At 34.3% G+C, this 25168-nt stretch overlaps 2 protein-coding genes and 1 pseudogene across 2 annotated transcripts in view; 2 read left to right on the plus strand and 1 right to left on the minus strand.

The window, feature by feature from the left end:
* The window catches only part of LOC114424053, a gene marked incomplete at its 3' end in the record, with an annotated part of 50557 nt that extends 48198 nt beyond the window's left edge, over window positions 1-2359 (minus strand). The window contains exon 1 of the mRNA XM_028390920.1: window positions 2252-2359. Coding sequence (XP_028246721.1) covers window positions 2252-2359 — 108 coding nt within the window. The remainder of the gene's footprint in view (window positions 1-2251) is intronic.
* A 2560-nt stretch (window positions 2360-4919) lies between these two features.
* LOC114422843 lies at window positions 4920-12637 on the plus strand. The gene is made up of 5 exons (XM_028389386.1): window positions 4920-5335; window positions 6683-6776; window positions 11613-11650; window positions 11736-11871; window positions 12012-12637. Exons 1-5 carry the CDS (start codon window positions 5000-5002, stop codon window positions 12422-12424), a joined length of 1017 nt encoding a protein of 338 aa, XP_028245187.1. The 5' UTR covers window positions 4920-4999; the 3' UTR covers window positions 12425-12637.
* A 6788-nt stretch (window positions 12638-19425) lies between these two features.
* Window positions 19426-23971, plus strand: LOC114424054 (annotated as a pseudogene).
* Window positions 23972-25168: the final 1197 nt, after the last annotated feature.

The raw sequence follows: 25168 nt of genomic DNA on the forward strand, positions 1-25168 counted from the left end.
AAATTAATCATAAACAAGCGTCATACTTAATCAAAACACAATCAATCAATCATAAACATTACCTATCCAAATCACTAAGGTTTAAAAGACCTAATTCTCTTCTTATTGAAAATAATATATCTTTTGGGAGAGGTTTTGTAAAGATATCAGCAAGCTGATTCTTTGTATCAACAAACTCTAGCAAACAATCTCCCTTTAGAACATGGTCTCTTAGAAAATGGTGCCTAATTTCTATATGTTTCGTTCTAGAATGTTGAACAGGGTTTTTGGATAGATTTATGGCACTAGTATTATCACACCTTATAGGTATGCGATCAAGAAGGATACCATAGTCAAATAATTGTTGCTTCATCCATAAAATCTGTGCACAACAACTGCCGACAAAAATATATTCCGCTTCAGCAGTGGATAAAGCAACACTGTTTTGTTTCTTACTATGCCATGAGACAAGAGCAGATCCAATGAATTGACAAGTTCCACTTGTGCTCTTTCTATCAATTTTAGATCCGGCAAAGTCAGAATCAAAATATCCTATTAAGTTACATGTTGAGTTCTTAGGATACCATAATCCTAAATTGATTGTTCCTAATAGATATCTCATGATTCTCTTTACTGGACTCAAATGTGATTGTTTGGGGTTGGATTGAAACCTAGCACACATGCATACACTAAACATAATATCAGGTCTACTAGCACATAAGGGCGTGATGCAATCCTCCCAAGGAGGGGACCCATCACTAAAGTCATGGCTAGGAGACTCCAGGAAGATTGGGCCAGGGATGCAGGAGAAGGCTCTAGGGTTCTCATGAGCCTTAGGGTAGATTTTGGACCCATGGGTTAAGTATGAGCCCACTTATCTTTTGTACATATTAGATTAAGGTTTCATTATTTTTTGGGCCTTTTATTTAGGACTCCATAGTGTAGGGAGGGTACCCCTCAAGTTTAGGGTATCCTAGTAATGTAGGATTTTTCAACCCTTGTATTTTAGGGCACCTAGACTAGTTTTTGCATTAGGGGTAGTTTTATAATTTCACATGCATTAAGTGCACTATTTGATGTGTGTTGGGAGAGAAATTTAATTGAATTGGGAGAAGCTCAATCCAATTAAATTTCAGACCAACCTAAGAGGAAGGTGAGCATTTGCTTACTACACCCCATTGCCACACATATAGTCACACTTTCTGCATGTCCTTCATGCTTTGCATGTCTCATGACACCTAAGCACACTTAGTGGAGAATCTTGGATTTGATATTGGATTAGTGGGCTGAACCATAGCTGAAATTCACTAATCATAATTAGTGAAATTTTGGCTCTAAATTTGGCTCCATAAATTCAAATTCAAATTCAAGTGAAATTTGAATAGAAATTCAAATTTCTCTCCAATTTTGTGTGACACTTAGGCTATAATTAGAGGCCTTGTGTGTGCATTTTGCAACTTTGATGATTTGAGAAATTAGAATTCAAAGTTCAAACCTCATTCTCCCTTTTCTCTCTCTCTCAAAATTTTGTTCCTTTCTCTCCCTCTTCCTCCATTTATCTTCTCCTACCTTCAAGCTCTTATCCATGGCTTCCTATGGTGGCGAGCTTGTTCTTGACTCATCTTCTCCTTGAAGTGGCATCTCCAATCACTTTTCCTCCTTCTCCATTCTGCTGCCATTGATCTTCAAGAATCAAAGGACTCCATTGATGAAGAAGATCCAAGGCCTACAAGCTCTACATAGAGCCACATTAGGGCGGTTCCCATTTTCGAGTTCAACTTTTACTAAATGTTTTGCCCATAAATCAACTTTCTCTAGGGGAAGAGCTAGTTTATTCCCTATAACTTTATCTCTAAAGGATATTATAATCTTAGGGTGGAAAAAGGGGGAGGATCCTTGTATATCAAGTGGTTTATCCAATGGCAGCAACATCACAATCTTCAAGGTAGGAAGCACAACACAATCTAGTCTTTGGCTTATTTTCAAAGTTCAATACACCTTCTAAAGGAAATTTAATGCACAAAGCAGTTGGTCCATTTTCCTCAAAATCAAAACCCTTTCTCCCCCTTTTTCTTACACTGTCTTTGTGTTCTTCAACAACCATGATAAAATTGGTTGAAGAAAGCGTAGCATCAACATCCATTGATAGTCGCTGCTACAAGCTCTATAATGTGACTTTTGGCACCTACACATTCTGCGCCCTTGTCACCAACTCAAGATTCCTTGTCAACTCTTGGCTCGAAGATGTGCCCACCCACCGCCACCGACTCACTATTGGCTTGACCTTTCGATTTCTTGAGGCTTTGTGATTTTCAAAGGCACCATCACCACCATCCAACTCAATAGTAATGGTTGTAGCCTTGTCTACTTGATCTTCCATGACCTTATATTCCTCTTGCGTTCACTTGTCTTATTCCTCGCTAGGCACAATGGCATGTTCGCAGGGTTTTGTTAGATCAAAGCTTGAAGCCCTTTGTTTTAGTTTTGATTTGATACTTTTGCAATGCCTAACATGTTTAACAGATGAGGCATTTATAGTGAATGTTTTTAGATTAGGCATGTGTGCAATATAGTCTACGTCTTTTTCCTGCTTAGTGTTGATCAAATATGAAGTGAATGAAGTATTCTAGTTCTCTATGTTTCCCAAGAACTTACTTCTACTTGAAATTTGGCTAGAATCATCGAATTAATCGATTGCCTAGCCTGGTAATTGAGTGCTTATGCCAGTTTTAGAAGAAGGAAGGATTTGTAGCTTAAGATAATCCATTGCCTCATTTGATAATTGATTACCCAGCTCCTAGAAACAAAGAGAAGCTCTCTGTGTGATTCTATAACCGATTACCATATGTGACAATTGATTACCTAGAAAGCACTGAAGAAATAAAGATACTTAGACTGAAATGAATTAATCGATTATCGAGTTTCTGGAAATGCAAAACAAATGGGATTTAGACGAATTAATAAATTGCATGGTTTTATAATCGATTAGATCTATTTTAACTGTCAAAATTTATAAATACCCTTATGCATTTTCTTTATTAGAGACTCTTGATACGTTATGTTTTAGAGAAAAATATTTCAAGAAAGTCTTCTAAAAGGATTGCACTACATTTAGTCTGAAGATTGAAGTTGATAAAAGAATCATTCATTTTACCATTATGAATTAATCATCTTATGAAGAGAACTTGAAGATATTGAAGATCTACACATTCGGGTGTATTAAATCCTTTACCTCACATTCTTTTATGTTACGATTCTTGGTTAGGGTTACCAAGAAGTTCAAAGAATTGATAAAGTTTCAATTCTGGGTCTCTCTCTTGTAGGTTTCAAGGAAAAGATTAGAGTTTCTTTTAGGGAATTTGTGTGTGCGTAATGTTTGTACTTGATTCTCTAAATAGTGGAAGTTCTAAGAGGTCTTAGAACAATTGGATGTAGGTCTTGCATGGACTGAACCAGTATAAACTCTTGTGTGATTCTCTTTTTCTCTTAACTCTTAGTCTTGAATTCATCTTGATATTGAAATTGATATCAAAGGGCCATAAAAGCTCTATTTTTACATATGTTATAATCATTAAAAGTTTCTTGATTGTACTGATCTTTCTGATATGACCATTTGAGAGAACTATGATTAATTCAAAGGGGTTGTTTTTTATTTGATTAAAGAATGAATTTGTAAATATTTTGAAAGAATTTATTCAACCCCCCTTCTAGATTCTTGGTTGATCCAACATGTTTAATATCATTGTTATCATCAAAACACCTTTGAATCACATTCACCATGAAGCCTTGCTTCTACACTAAACTGTGTAGACATGTTTTTCTACACTTGTTAACTTCTGCATTGTATCTTTTGATGATCCTTAAGTCATGTATAGCTTTTGATGTGTATCCCTTGACTTAGGCTACCTTCATAATCATGCTTCTAGTCACACACAATTTCTGATATAAGCACTTTGACAGAGAATTCATGATCGCCCTTCTATTTTGGTTTCTTACTTCTAAAGTTGGACAAACTTCATATTTAAGAAAACTTTGTCTTAGGCCAATGTTTCACACCTTTTCTCCATGCTTCTCGACAAGTCATATTTCTTTGAAAGCACTCAAAACAAACCATTAGTAGCATAAGTACAAAAGACTTAGAATTTACTTGTGCAATGTTTTTTGTCATTAAAGCATTTAGCTTAGAAAGGGTTGTGTTTCAACAACCCTACTCCTAATTGCTATAGAGACATTGATTGAATTTTACCCCCTAATTTACAAAAGAATTAATTATGTTTTTAGTCTTTTAAATTAGGATTTTTTTAGTTCTCCAAATAAAAATTGCATTCTTTAGTTTCTTAAATTTGAAATTGCTCTCTTTAGTTGCTCCGACAAAATTGTAGAACTAAAAAAATGCAAATTTTTATTTACAACGAGAGACTAAAAAGAGAATCTTTTTAATTTAAAGATATTAAAAAATGAAAAATTTTATTTGACGCACAGCAAAATCAAAGGGGCCAAAATTTGCAAAAAATAAAAATAAAAAATAAAATAGAGAATGCAATTTGCAATATTGTAAAATGACTTAAGTATATTTTTATTCATTTAAATTAAATGGTCTATTTGTTTAGGTCCCAAATAAAATTTTTCATTGTTTATATCCTTTAATTTAAAATTGTTCTTTTTAGTTTATGCCAGAATTTAAAGACTAAAAAGTATAATTTTTTTATTTGAAGACAGAAATTAAAAAAATAACAATTATCAAACTTAAAAAATTAAGAAAATATAATTTTTTTATTTGCGAGACTTAAAAAATACCACTGGTCTAAGGTATTAAAAATTAAAAATGAAATCTTTAGGAAGAGGGGGAAATGTAATGACTAATGAAGCCTAACCTAAGTAAAATTAAAATTAAAAAGTAAAATAGGACGATTACATTCGCTACGAATGGTTCAAGATTTCCCACCTTGCACACCAGCGTTATAAAGCGTGAACTGTGAACTGAGCCACTCAATGCCCAAGCCTATGTGAAGCCATCACCATGGCGATGACCACCACAACGACGTCGTCTCCACCATTTCTCTTTTCATTCCTTTCTCCAAAACCCTTTCCCCCAAACCCTTCGCTCCCTCTTCCCCAATTGCAAAACCGAACACCGCTCAGTTCCACCCATCGCTTCTTCTCTGCCATCCCCAAAGCGAAACGCGGCGTTTCAGGGACCCATTTGTGCCTCGCTTCTCGCGCCAAAGCCAAACCCACCCCGTCTTCGGTGGAACAAGAGAGCGACGACAATTTTAGAAAAAGAGTGCTTCAAATTGCGCTGTGGGTTGCAGAAGGTGTCTACATTCTATGGCTCTTCCTTCTTCCTTATGCCCCTGTATGTAGTATTACCCTTTTCATATTTTTAACATTTTTTCAATTTTACCGCATTCACTCTAACCCTAGGTTTTAAAAAACGGTCCGCGACGAGCGTGATTTGGGTAGCAACATCAAGGTTTTCTTAAAACGTCGGCAACCGATATTTAAAACCATGCTCTAACCCTATAACCACCACGTTATTTTTTTACACCTGTAAGAATGGTGTTTATAAACTGTCTTTGGTTTCAATTCCTAAACAATCTGGAACTGTTTTAGTATACCGGAACAGCTAGCATATGTTGTTATTTGAATTTAATTGCAATGCACTGAGAGGTCCAACATTTTTTACACTGTTATAATGATTGACTTGAACGGTGAGTTTGTTACCTGCTATGATTTATGATTGATTGGCGGTTATACTGACAGTGCATGAAAATTACAAGTTTTGATTTTTTCTCTTTTTCACAAATATAAGATAAAAATAAGAATCTGTTAGCCCTTAGATATAGAATAAATTGTGTTGGGAGGGGAATACCCACCTTGTTTGCTCTCAAGGTCCCCGGCAAAGATTTATTATTGTTTTCGGTGAGAATAATTTGGTACCAAAACCATGATTATCAAAATAAAAAATAAAAAACTGTTAAAGTAAAAGTGGTGACTGTAAAGGGGGTAGGTAGTATAAAATTTTGCTCCATTTTATGGTGCTACGTGTTGTTGTTATCTTTAGAGCATATTGGGTGTGCTATCTTGAATGATTGCTTTAAGGTAAATGTCTCTCAAGTGATTTAGTGTTAACATTTTAATTTATGAACTGATTTCCGTGGACTAGGAAACAATGCTGTTTGCCATGCTTGACATAATCACTTCCAATTTGGCAACTAGGACTCTGTGTAGCAACCACTATTAATAAATTGGGAAATGGAGGAGCACCAGTAGAAACAAACTGGAGGAGAGGGGGTGTTTATCATAGAGAGAATCATATGGGAGTTTTGGCTTCCACATTTTCTTCTATTTCATGATTTGTTTTCTCCCTTTAAGTAGGATTAAGAGTCTGGTACAATTATAAATGGGAGTTTGTGTTTTGTTTATGTATCACATATTTCTCAGCAAATATCAAAATAATTTTATCACTCTGGGTATTCTTTTTACCCTTTATCTTCTTACAAGTACAATTTAAAATGATTGTATAGAAAGTTGCTTCTATGGCTTTGGCAACAAAACTTCCTCCTTTCATTCTTTGTTAGCTTTAGCTGTCTGGAATATTTTGAAGAGTTGTATTGCATATAATTTTTCTTTTTTCTGTTTGATGATATTATGTAGATTTGATTTAATTTTGAAGTCTGAAAGACTCCTTGTATTGTGACAGGGAGATCCTGTATGGGCCATCAGTTCTGACACATTGAACTCTCTTGTGGGTCTTTCTCTCAATTTCTTTTTAATATTGCCTTTCATGAACTTTGGTACGTACCCCTGTTACTCATTATATTGTTTTCAAATTTTCATCATGGAGATTCTTTAATTTGGATGAATTTGTAAGCATTTCAATGTCAGATAAGAATAACCGATGCTCTTGTGATTTTTACCTTTTCCTATTATATTTCCATTGTTCAATAAACTATATTTTGGTCACTCTTTAATAAAGAGAAGAATTTGTATGACAAGATTAATGTTCTTTGAATCCTTTCCTCCTTTTATATATCAAAATTTACATTGGAAACCTTTTATATTTACATGTAGCATGGATAGTGTTGTGCATGGCTCATATTTTATGGGCTGGACAAATGTTGGAGTAGAGCGTAAATGCCACCTATTGTTGGGTTATGAAGCGGGTTGGGGGTGTGGGTAAAGCATGCGGTGCGTGTAATATTATATATTGTGATGTAACCCTATTATTTATGAATAAATAAAAATAGTCACCCTGCTACTGAGAGCGTAGGCCCACTTGCCGAACCTCATTAAATCTTGTGTTTGCGTATGTGCATGTGATTTCTCTCATTCCCTTTAGAATTTTGGTTGCTATTGCTGATAACTAGTATAAGATGGTGCTTAACTCTAGGGCCAAATTCGAAGTGGGGAAGTTTGAAGAAACTAGGAATTTTAGATTGTGGTAAAGACGAGTTAAGGATTTGTTTTCATGACAAGGTCTTTTGAAGGCGCTGCACAAATCAAAGCCTAATAATATGGAGACTTTGAATTGGGAGGAGTTGCAAGAGAGGGTTGCGGCAACCATACGCTTGTGTTTGGCAGACAAGGTTCTCTATCACATGATGAAGTGGAGTTGAAGTCTCCGAGGGAGGTATAGAAGAAATTGGAGAGTCAATACATGTCGAAATTGTTAATAAACAAACTGCTTCTGAAGCAAAAACTGTATGGGCTGAAGTTGCAAGAGGGATCAGATCTCCAACAACATGTGAATGCCTTAAATCAAATTATCAGCGACCTAGCAAGGCTGGATGTAAAGAATGAGAACGAGGATAAGACTTGTATTATGTTGTGTTTTTTGCCTTCTTATGAACATTTGGGGACAACCTTAATGTACGGGAAAAATTCAATCAATCTGGATGTGATACAGGCTGCACTCATGTTTACTTTCAACAGAGACAAAATGCAGTGGAGAGTTCGCAAGGCGATGGTTTGTATGTAAAGGGGAAATAGGAACGTGGAAGGACACAAGGCAAGGGTTGTGGTGGTAGGCAAAGGAAGAAGTCCAAGTCCAAAGAACGCAAAAAAACAATGGAGTGCTACAAATGCAACTAGAAGGGACATTTCAAGAGAGATTGCCCAAAGTTGAAGATGTCTACTACAGTGAGGGAGATGTTCTCTCTAGTTCATGCAGTCAATTGACAAATGCATGAATTCTTGATTTCAAATGTTCTTACCATATGAGTCTTAATAGGGAGTGGTTCACCTCATACAGGTCAGACAATTTTGGCAGTGTCTATATGGATAATGACAAAGTGTGTGTTGTTGTTGGAATGAGATAGGTGCAGATTGCTATGGATGATAGTAAAGTGAGAATGTTGTGTGATGTCTGACAAATCCCCGAGTTAAGGAAGATTTGATCTCACTTGGTACCTTACAGGCAAATGGTTTCAGTTAACAGGTTGTGATGAAAGCACAACGAATTGTAGGAAACATTAATAGGCTGTTGCGGAGCACAATTGAAGGCCGAGTTGCATTTGTTAAGTCTGATAATGATGCTACCAAATTGTGGCACATGTTTGGGTCGTCTCAGTGAATGTGGAATGATAGAGCTTCATAAGTGAGGACTTTTGAAAGGAATTCAGAGTTGCAAGTTAGACTTGTGTGAGTACTGTGTGCTTGGGAAATAGGCCAAAAAATTTTGTGAGGAACATGACATTTAGAGACATTTCTGAGTGTGGAAAACACCACAACAAAATGGTGTTGTAGAGAGAATGAATAGGTCCCTTATTGAAAGGGTCTGATGTCTAAGGTTGCAAGTTGGCCTTTCTTAAAGCTTTTTGGCTGAAGCGGTGAGTATGGCATGTTACCTACTCAATCGATCACCACGAGCATGATTGGATGGGAAAGTTGCAGAGGAAGTTTGGACAAGTATCCTTGTTGCTTTTAATAATTTGAGAATATTTGTGTCCTGCTTTTGTGCATATATCCAGTGATAATAGATCTAAACTTGATTCAAAGTCGAAAAGGTGTTTTTGTAGGTTATTCCCAAGGTGTGAAGGGGTTCAAGTTTTGGGATCCAATTTCTAAGATGGTGATCAGTAGGGATGCAGTGTTTGATGAGCCGTCCATGTTGCCGGAGATAGTTAATACAACTATGTTAGTGTCTGATGGAGCTTCCCCTAGCTCCATGGAGGTTCAGGTGGACCTAGAGTAGCTGTTGGCAATTCTTGAGAGGGTAGAACCATGCAGTCCAAGACTTGAGGCGACACCCACACCTTAGCCTGGATCTGAGTCTAGGTGGACTGCATCAAGAGTACAATCTTGTCAAAGATGGAAATCATCGCACCATTAAACCCGTTGTCCGATATGGGTTTGAAGAATTGGCTAAACTGACTGCTTTTGCAATTCTTACTAGTGCTGGAGATCCTTCTCCCTTCAAGAGGCTATGAACAGCCAGGAGAAAGCCAAATGAATGGGTGCTATGGTGGAGGAGATGGAGTTTGTACAGAAGAATCAGACATGGGAGCTAGTTGAGCTTCCTGTGGGCAAGAGAGTCATAGGGTGCAAATGAGTGTACAAGAAGAAACCTTCAGTATTAGAAAAAGGGGAAAAGTTCAAGGCTCGCCTAGTTGCAAAGGGATATACACAACAAAAGTTCAAGGCTTTGCCCAGTCGTGAGACACACTTTTATCAGGGTGGTGCTAGTCTTGGTAGTCAGTCATGACATGCACTTGGAGCAGATGGATATGAAGACAGTCTTCACAGTGATCTAGAAAGCAAATTTACATGGAGCAGTCAGAAGGGTTCAGTAAAGCTGGATCGGATCGGTTGATTTTTAAGTTGAAGAGGTCTCTGTATGGATTGAAGCAGTCTCCAAGGTAATGATACAAACGGTTCGATTCCTACATGCTTCGGATTGACTACAGACGATGTGCATATGATTGTTGTGTTTATGTGAGAAGCCTTGATGATGCTCGGGAAGATTCACACTTCAGAGTATGCAATCACAACTGACAAGTTCAAGCATTGCTTGGACTTGTCGAATGTTGCTGAGTGTTAGATGTGATAGGACCCTCAACCCAAGAAATCAAGGTGGAGATTGTTGTGCATGGCTCATATTTTATGGGTTGGACAAATGTTAGAGCAAAGCGTAAAGGCCACCTATTGTTGGGTTATGAAGCAGGTTGGGGGTGCGGGTAAAGCCCGTAGTACGCTTAATATTATATATCGTGATGTAACTCTATTATTTATGAATAAGAAATAGAAACAGTCACAGTACTCGAGGATGTAGGCACACTTGTCGAATCTCGCTAAATCTCGTGTTTGCGTATGTGTGTGTGATTTCTCTCATTTCCTTTGAAATTTTGGTTACTATTGCTAACAGATAGTTTCTGTGGCCATGACTTACAACTGGCTTGTATATTATATTCCTCCAGGATCCTAGCAGAAAAGTATTGTATTCAATCATATTCTGTATCTAGGTTCATGTGGAAGTGTTTGCTAATTACTTGTTGTGAAGCATTTAGATTGACAAGGACATAGGTGCTTACTGAATTCTAAGCATTGTCGGACATGAACATGGCATGTGTTTGTGTATTTTGAGAAAAAAAAAAGATTCATATACACACGAGCTTCAAGATTTATAATATCTTGATGTATGCCATATGTGCCAAAATAAAATTGAAAAGTTGCAGGAAATGAAATTAGTACATGACAAGAAAACCCTGCATTGTTTTTTTATTATAAAAAGTTGCATATTTAATCTGTGTTATTTTTATTTCAAATTTTAAGTGACTGTTTCCACACTGCCACACCATGTCAGCCATATTTGACCCAAGAAAAAAATCTATTTCTTAATTGAACACATGCTATAAGCATGTTATGCCTAGCACACTTGTTCAACAATTGGACATGGCACCAAGATGATGTATCCATGATTTATTACTTATGAATAATAGCAAAGTATCCATGATGTTCTTGGAGTTGATTACAAATGTATGGTTTGGCTATATTCTTTCTTAATGTATAGGGTTATTTAGCACAAAAGCAACATGTTTAACATGGCTACCTTATTAGTATTTGTCTTTTTTGTCCCCATAATGTTTTAAAAGTTGCCTCCACTATAAGTATGATCAAGTAATTTTCAGACGCACTAAATAATCATGCGAAAAGAATAGTTAAGAGAAGATTGTCTGCTATTAATATTTATGAATATTATTTAAATAAATGGACACATGTTCATAAGGTAATGAATGGTTGAATGAAATAAAGAAAGAAATTGATCTTTTATTTTAAGTATGATTAAGTAAATTTCAAACACATTAATAATCACACGTGAAAAGAATATTTAAGAAATTGATTACTTGGTTGCATATTTATGAATGATTGATACTAAAAGAAATAAATTGTGATAATCTTTTATATTTCTGTTTTGGTTTATATATTGCTTTAATCCCCACTACCCAAAATTTTTAATCCATTATTGCATTGAAGTCAGCTATTTTATTCAAAGTCTAACTGAACTAAACTTTGATCTGCTTCTTTTAAGAATAACAGGGAACATATATACTGCTTTTGTGGTTTTTTAAGAAATTTATTAGGGTTATTTTTGCACTTCAATGATTTCTGCACTGACCATTTTGGCAGAGTAGTTGGAATTCGTCTGATTGATGCGCCAGTTCTTCATCCTGTAAGTGTCATTGCTCAATTTTGGCACCAAATACACTCATTTGATGGAACAATCTCCCTGATTTCGGACAATTTTCTTGCTTCAGATGTCCGAAGGACTATTCAATTTTGTGATTGGCTGGACGTTCATGTTTGCCCCTTTGCTGTTCACAGATCGCAACAATGATAGATATAAAGGGTCTCTAGATATACTCTGGGGCCTGCAAATGTTCCTGACAAATAGTATGTCTGACAAATCTCTCTTGCATGACAAGTCTGTTGATTATCTTTTCATAGAATATCAACCTTCCAGTATATGAAAGAGATAAAATGCTTAAATCTCAACTTATTTTTCCTTTACAACTTCTTTTTGATGATGCCAGCGTTTCTGATCCCATACATGGCTATCCGATTGAATGATGCTGATGATGAGAGTGTTACAAGAAAACTTTCACAGTTTGGCTCAGTGATGACAAATGGTGCTCCAATTGTTGGAGTGATTGGTGGGAGTGCATGCATTGTATCTCTATTGTGGGCTCTTTTTGGTCGAATGGATGCAAATTTTGGGGGCATAGCAGATAGATGGGACTACTTGGTGGGTTATCTTGGATCAGAAAGGCTGGCTTATGCTTTCATATGGGATATATGTCTTTACATAATTTTCCAGCCTTGGTTGATTGGAGACAACCTCCAGAATGTCCAGGAAAACAAGGTTGTTGTAGTGAAGTATCTTAGATATGTACCCGTGATTGGCTTAATTGCGTATCTATTTTGCTTGGACCCTAAAGAGGTCTGATTATTGTGTTTGGATGATTAGTTTACTTTACACCTTTCAGTTAAAAGTTACTATCTCTTGAACATTTTGAAGTTGAATTTCACGTTTTGTTGGGGGGTGGGGGCTCAAATTACTTGTTGGCCTCAAGTTTAAACTTTTGGTATGTAAGTTTGTTAAATATTTGGAGGGATATTTTTGTCAAAGATGCAATAATGTATTTTGTGATTTGTAATGTAACTTTAACAATTAAAAAGAAAAAACTCTATTTTTTTATTTCTTAAACAGTAATCTTGCACTACCTTACGAAACATAGAGAAAGGGAAGAAATGTGAATTTCAAGACATTTGGTGTTATTTAAAGGAAAAAGAAAATGTAGGACATAGAACTATTCAAATTTCTTGAACTCTTAGTAGGAAAAACTTTTTAGGGATTTACTATTTCCACTATCAATAATTCTATTGGCATTACCAATCTTTGGGAAATTCTTCTTTTGTCCACTCACTAAATTCCTTCACCCCTGCCCCCTCGCTCCCCCCCCCCCCCCCCCCCCCCTCTGACTTCCCAATCCCCCCCAATCGGCCACCACCACGACCCTACTCCCATCCTCCATCATCGCTTGACCCCACCCCTATCCACCAAACATTGTTGTCATAGATCCACACTTCGACGTCTAGATCCATGCCCCATCCCACATCATCAAAGATTTGTGTGCCCCACCCTGTGACACTTTGAATTTGTGTTGAATTGTGTTGTTTTGTGTCTTTGTTGTTGAATCTATATTGTTTGGGATGGATAGATGGTGTTTTGGGATGATGATTAGAATCATTGACGTTGAGCAAACAATGAAAATTTAATTATGTTGTTGTACACTACAACAAAATCATATTTTTGTTACTTTTTTTTCACCTCCTAAATAACAATAAAAATATGATTGTTATACAAGAGTACAACAATATCGTGTATCTGTTGTTAATCATTTTTTTTTACTCCCATATAGGCAATGAAAACATGATTTCGTCGTCTAAGGGGTAATTTTGGAATACAGCTAAAAGGCACCACGTGGTAGTGTCATTAGCAATTGTCGTAATGCCAATATTAACACCCAACATTTTTTGGTGATATTCTCTTAGGCCCAAGAAGGTGTTGGTCAATAGGCCCACGTAGCTATATCGAAGAGGGATAAAAGAGACATAACGTTGGCCATCCCCCTGAAGGAATTCATTAGTTAATTAAAAGAATTTTATTATTAGTAGTAGTACTAAAGTGCATGATTATCAAAATTGCGGTTTAACTCAAAATCATATGAGTTTATGATTTCATAGTGTCTCCATGAGTTAAATCGTGAGCAAAATCACAAATTGAGTAGAATTGATAGTAAACTTGAAAGAATTGGACCAAACTTGGAGTTAAGTTATGAACTTCAGTTTTTTATGTTATTTATAGGTTTATACAAAGAAGAGAAATCATTTGTATTAAAAGAATATGAATGACTTACTTTATGTGATGTACTTTGAAGTTGAAAAGTAGACAAATAAAAAAAATTGTTGCTTGATCTTCCATTTGAAGATATGGAATATGATGATGAGTGGATAATAAAAGAGAGAGATGATATTTTTGATGAAGATGATGTCCAAGTTGGACAACCTCTAGGTGAAAGTGGTAGTAGAGGTAATATTGACTTTGTTGGAAGAAGTTTAAGTGATCCAACTTTGGATGCATTTGATATTGACAATTTGGTTTAGAATAACAATGTTGAAGATCACTTCTCAACTGAGGAAGAGCTTAAAGATGATGGAGATGAAGATGATGGTGGTGGTGGTGATATTGAAGATGATTTAATAAGATGATTGATGGACATTTAAACCATTTTTATGTTTTTTAAATGCGTTTATTTTAAGAATTTATGTTTTGTATTATATGAATTTATGTTTGATTGGGTGTGGACTATGTTAGTTTATTAAAGTTTTTTATTTTGATTTATTTTAGAGTTGAAATATTTAGTTATGATTATACATATAGGAATATTAATATATTTTTTATATTGAGTAAAATCTTACCAATTTATAAATCGATTATACGACTTGAGTTTGCATGTTCTTCACAAGTTTGCGTAGAATCGCGAGTTTGACAATCTTGCTAGAGTGCGTGATAGTACCAGAGTGTGACTATGCCATGCAAGTGTTAATTATTTTTATATAAATATTTCTATAAAATAATTTTAATATATAAATATTTTCTTAAAATATGCATTAATAATTAGTTATAAGTAAAATATAATATTTTAAATTATTAAATATTTTCATTTATCATAAATATATAGTTGATTACATATTTAATAGATTATGATTTTTAAATACAATAATTGAGAAACATAAAAAAATAATCATATATTAAGAAACGTAGTAATTAAGTGATTTTAAAGTTCTTAGTTATAATAAAAAAGTATTTTGTTTTTAAAATGACATTTTAGCTATATATTTTTAAATTAAAATCTAAATTCAAACTATGCATATGATGAACGAAATAAATTTTTGACAATGCTATAAAATATATAAACTTTTCAAAATTTAAAATTTTAAAAAATTTGAATTGGGTATTATGAACTAAAAATAATAAGAATTTTTTGCTTACATATCAACCATGTATATATCATAAAGTATAATTATTTTTAAATTATTAATTATTATTTTGAAGTATAAATATTTTGTTGAATATCCAATTACTTATTATTTTAAAATAAAACATGGGGAAAATTAAAATTTAGAATAAAAAAATATTACTCAGACGTGTGGATAGTAACTTTAATATTTATGTTATTTCCTGCTTCACTTTACTTAACATGAAAATCGATAAATTAATAATGTTAATTAAAATATGATATTTAAAAATATGAATTTCATAGCTTTTAGAATTTATCCACCTAGAAAATGTAATTTATTTCATTGAATTTTTTTTTATAAAAAAAGTAAGATTTTTTTATTATAATTTTTTTTAAGAAAATAGCTTACATTCTAGGACCATCTATAACATGTATGGACCTTTGATATGATGATCTTACAGTAAATCTTCAGCATTGAAATGGGCATGCCTGATATGAAATTCATATTTTGACATGTATGGTATTTGTTGAGATAAAATATCCAAATTAGGACACACATGATGAATGAGGAGAACGGGAGAAGGTACAATGGATAATATAATGTATTTGTTGTTGTAATTTTTTTTACCATCGCACTATGAGAATAACGCTCAATTTATCGCTTTTATTTTTCATCTTGTTATTAAGTTGTTCACATTTTGTTTATTATTTTAGCATCACACTATTGGAATAAAACTCAATTTATCGCTTTTATTTTTAATCATGTTATTTATTCTTCAGTTTGAAATAATATAGGTTTAATTTTTAAAAAATATAGATTAAATAAAATTTAAAATTTTTTTCATTAATAAATTAATAATTACTGAATCATGAATAAAATATTAAAATTAGGATCTTCTATTTAATGATTATTTGAACATAATTCTTGGCAGAAATTATCAACATAAATGTATTAAACGTTAATATAATAATAGACACAAAGGTTAAAAAATCTCATATTAAATAATATAATTATGACCAATACATAATATGTCTATTCTTTATTAAATAAATTTATTAATAAAGAATTATCCTTAGCATATATGTATTACGTAGTATTATGTTAAATAAATCATACCACAATTTTATACCAAGCATAAGGTATATTACAAAAAGTCTCAAGCAAAAATCACAAATTAAAATTATGAAACGCCAAATTTTGTAAATATATAAATATGAACAACCTAAAAAAGTATTATGTAACAACAATTCATATCCAACTAAAATTAGTTATCACATTGAACGAGAGCTCATTCATACCAATATTAAAGTAAAAAAAAAAATAAAAATGCAACAATAGTTCATGGATCACTTTAACTGAAAAATAAGGGTTCATATTTCATCAATTTCATGTAGTAAATTAGTCTTTTTTTTGGCACAGGGAAATAAATAAAAGCAGAAAAAAATTGTTTCCATGTATATATCTTATAAATGTTCTAAAGTATCATAAAGCACGCTCTAGGGAGGCTGAGACGAACTCACTAAACCATTGTATCTGTAAGAGAATGTTGCACCACCATTTTCTTTTTTTTGAGTCTTTACTTCATCTTAATAATTGAAATGGCAAACATTATAAAATATTGTTAAAATACACACTAACTTAAAAGTTACATATACAATAAAAAGATGAAGATTCAGTAAAAAAAAAAAAAAGAAACAAAACGGAAATGTTTTGAAGAAGACTTCATAGATGACACTCTTAAACTTTATGTTTATGGTAAACACGTTACATGAGAAGAAGATGAAAAGCAAAACTGTAAAATTTAGATTACATAGATGAAGACGACACTCTTGAACTCTACAATGCAGTCAAAACTAAAAATCACATCACATCAAATTACATTACATGAGAAGAAGAAATTGGCGCACGTAAGGTGTATTATTTACTCAATATATTTATAACAATTATTGAATATTTTGAAAATGGAATGATTTGAATGTTAAAATCAATAATATTACAAATTACGAATTACCTGAATTACCTTAATTGGAATATATTTTAATTTTAAATCAGAATAGAAAATAATGGTATCGCTTAATCTAAATCCATATATAGTAATTTGTTATTATCAGGGTCATTCATTATGTTAGTATTTAAGGAAATATAATAATTTTATATCCGATAATAAAACTTGAGCATTAATAATATTTGAAATAGATTGGACTTACACCAATTAATAATTAAAATTATTTTTTCTAATTATTATATTTAATTTATTAATTGACCATTCAATTTCAATAATTCAATATTTAATTTATTTATTCAATAATTTAATTTATCAATTGACCATTAAATATTTAATTTGATATTTTGTTCCAATACAATTATTTTCATTTTAAATTAAATTATTTACAAAAATATTTTCCATACTAATGTATTTTTATTAAATACTGATACTAAATATAAAGATGATTGTGAAATTGTGATGAATCAGAAGATAAAATAAAAACTGAATTGCAATTATTTATTGTAAAATATGATTTATAACAATTACTTTAATTATAATTACAATTATAAAAATATTTGTTTGCAATAAATTAATCATGTATTATTTATAATAATTATTTTCTTTAATTATACGTATAATTATAAGAAAATATTGATTGCAATTAATTAATCAATATTTGAATTTAAAATTAAAAAATATATATTTAGAGTTCAGAGAAGACCGCCTGTAAACATTTTATATAAAAATCATTTTTGTATGTATATATTATAGACTATAGATAGATTAGATTAATTTGGGTAGGTTATAATTTTTGAATTTAAATTAATTGTGTATGTAAACTACTTCATAAATTTGAATAATATATAAGTGATATAGGTCATCGGTGTAGTTAATTTTTGTAAATTAATATATTAATTAATATATGAGACGTGTCGTACAAACTTATCTCTAATCATCACGTATACCCCAATTTGATTGTCATGTGGATACAAAATCAAAGAAATTATTCACAAATTTTATTATATTGGATTAGATTAATACTGCTAGGAATAACTCATACATATGTTTAACCAATAGAGTTAAACTCTATTTTTTCATTAATTTAAAAGCTTTGTTATCATTAAGACTTATTTTCACTATAGTTAGTTGTTAATTCCGGTTGCACTGCTACAAAAGGATTCTTTTAAGACACATGTTTTACTACAGTTATATAAAAATCGATGTTATATGTAAAACAGTGAAAATTTTGTAAATAACTACAATCTTTAAAGACGGTTTTCTTAACATTGTTTTTGAAAATGTTGGTTTTCTTAAACAATCGACTTTAAATACTAGATTTTAAAGATGATTTTGAAAACCCGTCTTCGTGGAAAGGGTTTTCCTAACATTTTAATTTCATTCACACTGTCTTTCTCTCACTCGTGCCCTCCAACTCCTTCCAAAACCTAGTCTCCTTTAAATCCACCATCTCTGCCAACCCCTTCCACGCCCTTTTCTTCCTCAACCCCTACCGCCCCCGCGACCCCTTCATCGCCGTCGCCCTTCACCGTGCAGCAATAGTCTAGTTCTGCAACGACCTATGTCTCCTCGACAACGAGCGTTTGTAGAGGTATATAACAAAGAGTGTCTCGGAACCGAAAAGGAGTATCGTTGTTCTGTTCCTGTTGATAGAGATTTTGTGGACATCGAAATTGAGAACTGCGTCCGCTTGCAACACCTGTTTCAAATTCAAAGAATGATTTACACGAAAGAGATGAAGGAGAGCTTGAGTGGACAGGACAACCGCAATGCATTTATGAACCTTATTTTGGGGAAGGATCATGGTCTTTTCTACATCAAAAATCTCTTTATCGAGGAATTGGCCTGGTAAGTTGTGTGTGCTTGTATTTTTTTTGCAATAGTTGTGTTTTCTATTCAGAACTTATAATGAGTGGCTTCCGATTTCAATAAGATGCAATGGATGTACTGGATGTTTGCAATTCGGTAAAGGTCGAAGACTTGGGAGAGATGATGTTGATGCTCCTTCTCGTCTTCCACTACTTAATAATGTTTACTATCGAGATTTACTTGGTGAATATGGAGCCTTTTTTGCAATTGCAAACAGGATTGACCGTTTACACAAAAATGCTTGGATTGGATTTCAGTCGTGGAGAGCAATAACAAGGAAGGTATATGATTGTTTTTCATCTCTCATTTCTTTGGAGATCTGCATCTTTATATTCTTTTTCATCTGCGAGTATATTGGATTTGGTTTTAATAAATATTAATTTTATCCTTGTCACTCATTTTTTGTTTGAAGGATGTGGACTTGTGATGCTAATTTTATATTACCTTTTCACTGTAACTTATTTATAGAGGTATTAATTGTGGGTATAATAAGGCATTTAAAGCTAGAGATTCTTTGTCTAATTAGAGGTTTTGAAATTGTGGATAACATGACTGCCTTACAACTCGTGCTCAGAAAATCGCTGGCTTATGGTGGTCTTGCACATGGCCTTCATGAAGGTGCAAAAGGGATCGAGAAGCATGCTGCGCAACTGTGTTCTAGCAAAAGACTGTGACCAGCCTGACTATGTTAAATTGGCTAAGGCCCTTTGTGTAAAGCACAATGTTAGCTTGCTGACAGTTCCATGTGCAAAGACCCTTGGAGAATGGGCTGGTGTAAGTGTCATTGACAGTAAGCCATGTTGATTTCATTCCTTTGGGGAATTTCATTTACTTTTTGTTGGTCAATATTTAATATTGATTATGACTATTCTATATTCAGAGCAAAGTTAGAGTAAAAAAGGAGTGTTTCAAGGAGTGGTCTAGGTGTAGAAATTCTGAAACTTGGGATAAGTATAAGATAACTAGAAATGAAACCAAAAAGGCGGTGAGTGAGGTAAGAGCCCAAGCTTTTGACGGACTATACCAAGCTCTAGGAACCAGGGACGGAGAAAGATCTATATATAGGCTTGCTAAGGGTAGAGAGAGGAAGACTAGAGATTTGGATCAAGTAAAGTGTGTTAAGGATGAAGAAGGCAAAGTCTTAGTGCATGAAAAAGATATCAAGGAAAGGTGGAAGGTGTATTTCCACAACTTATTTAATGATGGATATGGATATGACTCTAGCAGTCTAGACACAAGAGAAGAGGACCGGAACTATAAGTACTATCGTCGGATTCAGAAACAGGAAGTAAAGGAAGCGTTGAAAAGAATGAGTAACGGTAAGGCGGTGGGGCCAGACAACATACCTATTGAAGTGTGGAAAACTCTTGGAGATAGAGGTCTTGAGTGGCTCACCAAACTCTTTAATGAAATTATGAGGTCAAAACGCATGCCGGAGGAATGGAGGAGAAGCATGTTAGTGCCAATCTATAAGAACAAGGGGGATATACAAAACTGTGCAAATTATAGGGGAATCAAACTCATGAGTCATACCATGAAATTATGGGAAAGAGTGATCGAACGGAGATTAAGAAAGGAGACTCAAGTTACTGAGAATCAATTTGGTTTCATGCCGGGAAGGTCGACCATGGAAGCGATTTATTTATTATGGCGGGTGATGGAGCAATATCGCATGGACCAACAAGACTTGCACTTGATTTTTATTGACTTGGAGAAAGCGTATGATAGAGTGCCTAGAGAGATTTTGTGGAAAGCTCTAGAGAAGAAAGGGGTTAGGGTTGCATATATTCGAGCTATCCAAGATATGTATGATAGGGTATCGACTAGTGTTAGGACACAGGGTGGAGAGTCAGACGATTTTCCCATCACAATTGGTTTGCATCAAGGGTCAACCCTTAGCCCCTACCTTTTTACCTTAATTCTGGATGTCCTCACGGAACAAATCCAAGAGATAGCGCCGAGATGCATGCTTTTTGCAGATGACATAGTCCTCCTTGGAGAGTCGAGGGAGGATTTGAATGAGAGGTTGGAAACTTGGAGACGAGCTCTAGAAACACATGGCTTTCGCCTAAGCAGAAGCAAATCGGAGTATATGGAATGTAAGTTCAACAAAAGAAGGAGGGTTTCTAACTCAGAGGTGAAAATAGGAGACCATATTATCCCTCAAGTCACACGGTTTAAATATCTTGGGTCTGTAATACAGGATGATGGAGAAATTGAAGGGGATGTGAATCATCGCATTCAAGCAGGATGGATGAAATGGAGAAAAGCATCGGGGGTGTTATGTGATGCAAAGGTACCGATCAAGCTAAAGGGAAAGTTTTATTGGACTGCGGTAAGACCGGCGATTTTGTACGGAACAGAATGTTGGGCGGTCAAGAGCCAACATGAGAATAAAGTAGGTGTAGCGGAGATGAGGATGTTGCGGTGGATGTGTGGTAAGACTCGACAGGATAAAATTAGAAACGAAGCTATTAGAGAGAGGGTTGGAGTAGCGCCTATTGTAGAGAAGATGGTGGAAAATAGACTTAGGTGGTTTGGGCATGTAGAGAGAAGACCGGTAGACTCTGTAGTAAGGAGAGTAGACCAGATGGAGAGAAGGCAAACAATTCGAGGCAGAGGAAGACCCAAAAAGACTATAAGAGAGGTTATAAAAAAGGATCTCAAACTTAATGATTTGGATAGAAGTATGGTACTTGATAGAACATTATGGCGGAAGTTGATCCATGTAGCCGACCCCACCTAGTGGGATAAGGCGTTGTTGTTGTTGTATGACTATTCTATATTTATGCCTTCCAATGGATTAATTTATGCCATTGCTTTTGTGTTTTAATTTTGGTGGACTTTCTCCCTGCAGTTGTGCAAGATTGATTCGGAAGGAAAAGCTAGGAAGGTTACTCGTTGCTCCTGCAATTGTGCAACAATGACAACAAGCTTGCATCAGTTGAGGCTCATGTTCTTCTTGCTCCATGAGTAATTGTCTTTATTTAAATTGGTCAATCATTGATAGCTTTGTAGCATTCTCCTAGTCTTGATAGTACATTTTGGCTCTTCTCTCTTTATAGTTGAAATATCACAAGATTGGAAGGGAGAAAGAATACTTGCCACAAGTTGGTCAATGGAACATGATGAACAAGGTTGCCTTATACTTTAAAATATTATAGTTACACTATAATTTTTTTAGGTGAAAAAAAAATGAAAAATACTTGTTCCTAATCGAATGTAATTCTAGTTATTTCAATGCAGAAAGTTATAAACAGAAGCACTGTAAGATATTGGGCATGTAATTCTAGTGTTGGGTTTTCAATAATAGGCATGAACTTATTTGTTATAGTCTTATAGACCTTGATTATTGGTATATTAGTATTTTCACTATTTTCTACTTTTTATTGTCAAAGTTCACACTATTTTACTAGATATTCCATAATGTGTGCCTACCCTTGGGTGTATACATCAGTTTTCTGAGTATGTTCACGTCTAGGAATATCTCTTATTCCTTACAATATATGGCTGCAATTTAAACGTGAAAGTTGGATAAGAAGGATTCATGTAATTGAAAGTTAAGATCACCCTTGTAAATTGTTATGTAAAACTCTATTTTGTGCAATCAAAAAATTTAGTGAGTTTTGACAGTCTCATCTAAATTGCAAGATACAGTTAACTTTAGACCTGCATATGTCCATGGCTTTGATGCTTCACTATGTTAAAGGCCTTTCTTGATCTAATTTGTATACAGTTAATTAAGAAGGAATTTTACTAAGCAATCCTTCAAGCATCTTGTCGGTTATGTTCTATGCATGTCTAACTGTCTTGCTATTCATTTTGAGTCTTGAATCTTAAGGAATTTATATTTTTATTTCAGTGGACACAATCTTGTGAGAAAATTCTAATTTTTGTGTTTGCCTTTGCAGTATCCTCCTTGTTACAAGAACATGAGTTTCTGGATCAATGAATCATTCACCGAAAACAATCTTGTGAGAATATTTTTGTTTTCCCTTGACCAAATGTCACTTAAATGGATAACAACATTATATGAATTACAACTCTTCCAAACTTGTCATAGAAGATAAAATACTCCATCAGTTTTCTTGTTCCCTTTTCAAATATTTGCCTTGTAACAACCTTGCTTCCATCATGCAATATGTGGTTCACAAGTACCATTGCGTCATGTTGGTTGATCTTGGAGAAGCCTCATGAAAACTTTCAATATTATCTTACCATTTTTTTAGTGTGGTCATCTTTGACACATAGTTTGGACTACTAGTTTCCTTACATTTTTGTGTTGAGCAGGTGTAAATCTTACGAGAAGGCCAAGAAGAAAATGACAGTTTCGGAGGCACCTAATGTTCTTACTATTGCAATAAAGAGATTTTAGGTATGTCAGACCCTAATTTCGTCTGAGGAAAGCTTTTATCTTTCGACACCTGTTGCAATGCAAGGTTGAGGGATCACTTAAATTAATTGTCGGATCCAGGAATGAAAACCACAAGGAAATGGGCAAAATAGTCATTTTATGGAATTTTTTGGGCCCAAGCTCGCCCAGGCTAGCATCTAGCTCGCTTGGGCCATGAAATATCTTCAACCTTAAGTAACCAGCTCGCCTAGGCGAGATGTTACCTTCAAGGCTAAGTAACTAGCTCGACTGGGTGAGCTCCAACTCGCTTGGGCGAGCTTCCCCTACCCCAAATGGCTCTTTCCTATAAATAGCCATGAAGGGGAAGGGGAAAAGGGTTTAGAGAGTTTAGAGAGGAAGAAAAAAGAAGGGAGAGGAAGGAAAAAGAAGAAAAGCGAAATCGAGGCACTGCCAAATCGCAACTGATGATCATTCCCTACATCGCTTCTCTTGCTAGCCTGGTACCCTGTTCAACAACTGATTAGTTCTTCTTCCTTTTCTTTTCTTAAGAGTTGAATGTAATCCATGTACCCTTATGGGTCCTCTCTGATATTATGTATGTATTCATCTTCTCCCCTTTATCGTTGGTAATTTTGTTTCATTTGTAAGGTTTAATTCTAGCTGATCACCAATGTCGTGAAATCGTTTTCTTTTCTTTTGTGAGACTAGAAACTAGTAAAAAAAACAAATAAAGGAAATCAATTCACAACCAAACTTCTCTTTATCAAATATCTCTTGAGATCGTTTCAAGGTCTAACGCCTTAACGACTCCATCCGCTTTTCAAAATTTAAAATGTTGTTTCAAGGTCCCACACCTTAACGAATCTTTGTTCACAAATAAAATAAATCTTTCGAAAAACATAATCAATTTAACACACAAACATTCAGACTAAAAGAACTACGTAGGTTTGATTTCCTCATCGCACCTGGGGATACGTAGGAGCAAGGGCAACACCCTTGTCGACTCAACAAAAATTAATATATATATTATATATATATATATATATATATAATAAAAATAAAAAATAAAAAATAAAAAATAATAAAAGCAATTCACCGTTCTTGGGAAAATAAATAATTTTGAAGTCACGTGCACACTCGACTAAAGGCTGTCGTCCCTTGTGATGGGCGCGTGGGGTGATAATACCTTAACTATGCGTAAACAACTCCCGAACCCTTATTTTCAAAATTCACAAACCATTTTTTGGTTTTTCTAATGTTTTCCTCAAATAAACGTTGGTGGAAACTCCCACTTGTTTTCTTTTTAGAAGGTGCCTCTTTTATTTTCTTTCGCCGTCCCGTCGTGAGGTAAGTTGCGACATATGGCAACTCCATTAGGGACTCGTTAGAGAGTTAAGCCATTTGATCAGTGTGCAATTTTATTGTGACTTTTTCTTTATTTATGTTCCATTTTCTCTTTTATCCTTTGTTTTGTTCATATTTGTATATAATCTTTGCCATGTTATTGCCTCTTGGTGTGTATCTGTGTATCTATTAATTTCGTAGTTAGAAGTAATTTGTGCCATTGAATCCTTGGGTAGACGACATGTGATGTGCTTGTTGTATCTACTTGGGAATTTTCTGTTTTCTTGGTAGGTAAGGTTGGTTAATTCTTAGGTTGCTCTGTTCACACGTGGCACCTACACTTTTTGCACACACTTTGAGATATTAGGCCCTATACCCGGGTTTGTGTGAGCCATAGGGAGTAGAGGTCGATCTGTGGTCATGCTGGGTCTCCAACTCGCTTGATAACAATGAAGCCTCGTCTAGACTTTTCCTTTTTTGGTGATGCATTGTTGCTAGTAGCCTCTACCGCCATGGTGTTGTTACCTAAGATGATGATATCTCAAGAGGCCAATAGAGTTACATGAAACTACCCTTGGGAGTTGTCACTAGAT

Source organism: Glycine soja, chromosome 8 (genome assembly GCF_004193775.1).
Source record: "Glycine soja cultivar W05 chromosome 8, ASM419377v2, whole genome shotgun sequence".
In the NCBI taxonomy this organism is placed as follows: Eukaryota; Viridiplantae; Streptophyta; class Magnoliopsida; order Fabales; family Fabaceae; genus Glycine; species Glycine soja.

What these genes read in the sequence shown, in the direction of transcription:
- LOC114422843 (XM_028389386.1), top strand. Translation starts at nt 5,000, where the DNA reads ATGGCGATGACCACCACAACGACGTCGTCTCCACCATTTCTCTTTTCA. An exon ending in ATGCGCCAGTTCTTCATCCT is followed by an intron (nt 11,651 to 11,735) that starts GTAAGTGTCATT and finishes TTCTTGCTTCAG; the next exon opens with ATGTCCGAAGGACTATTCAA. An exon ending in GCAAATGTTCCTGACAAATA is followed by an intron (nt 11,872 to 12,011) that starts GTATGTCTGACA and finishes TGATGATGCCAG; the next exon opens with CGTTTCTGATCCCATACATG.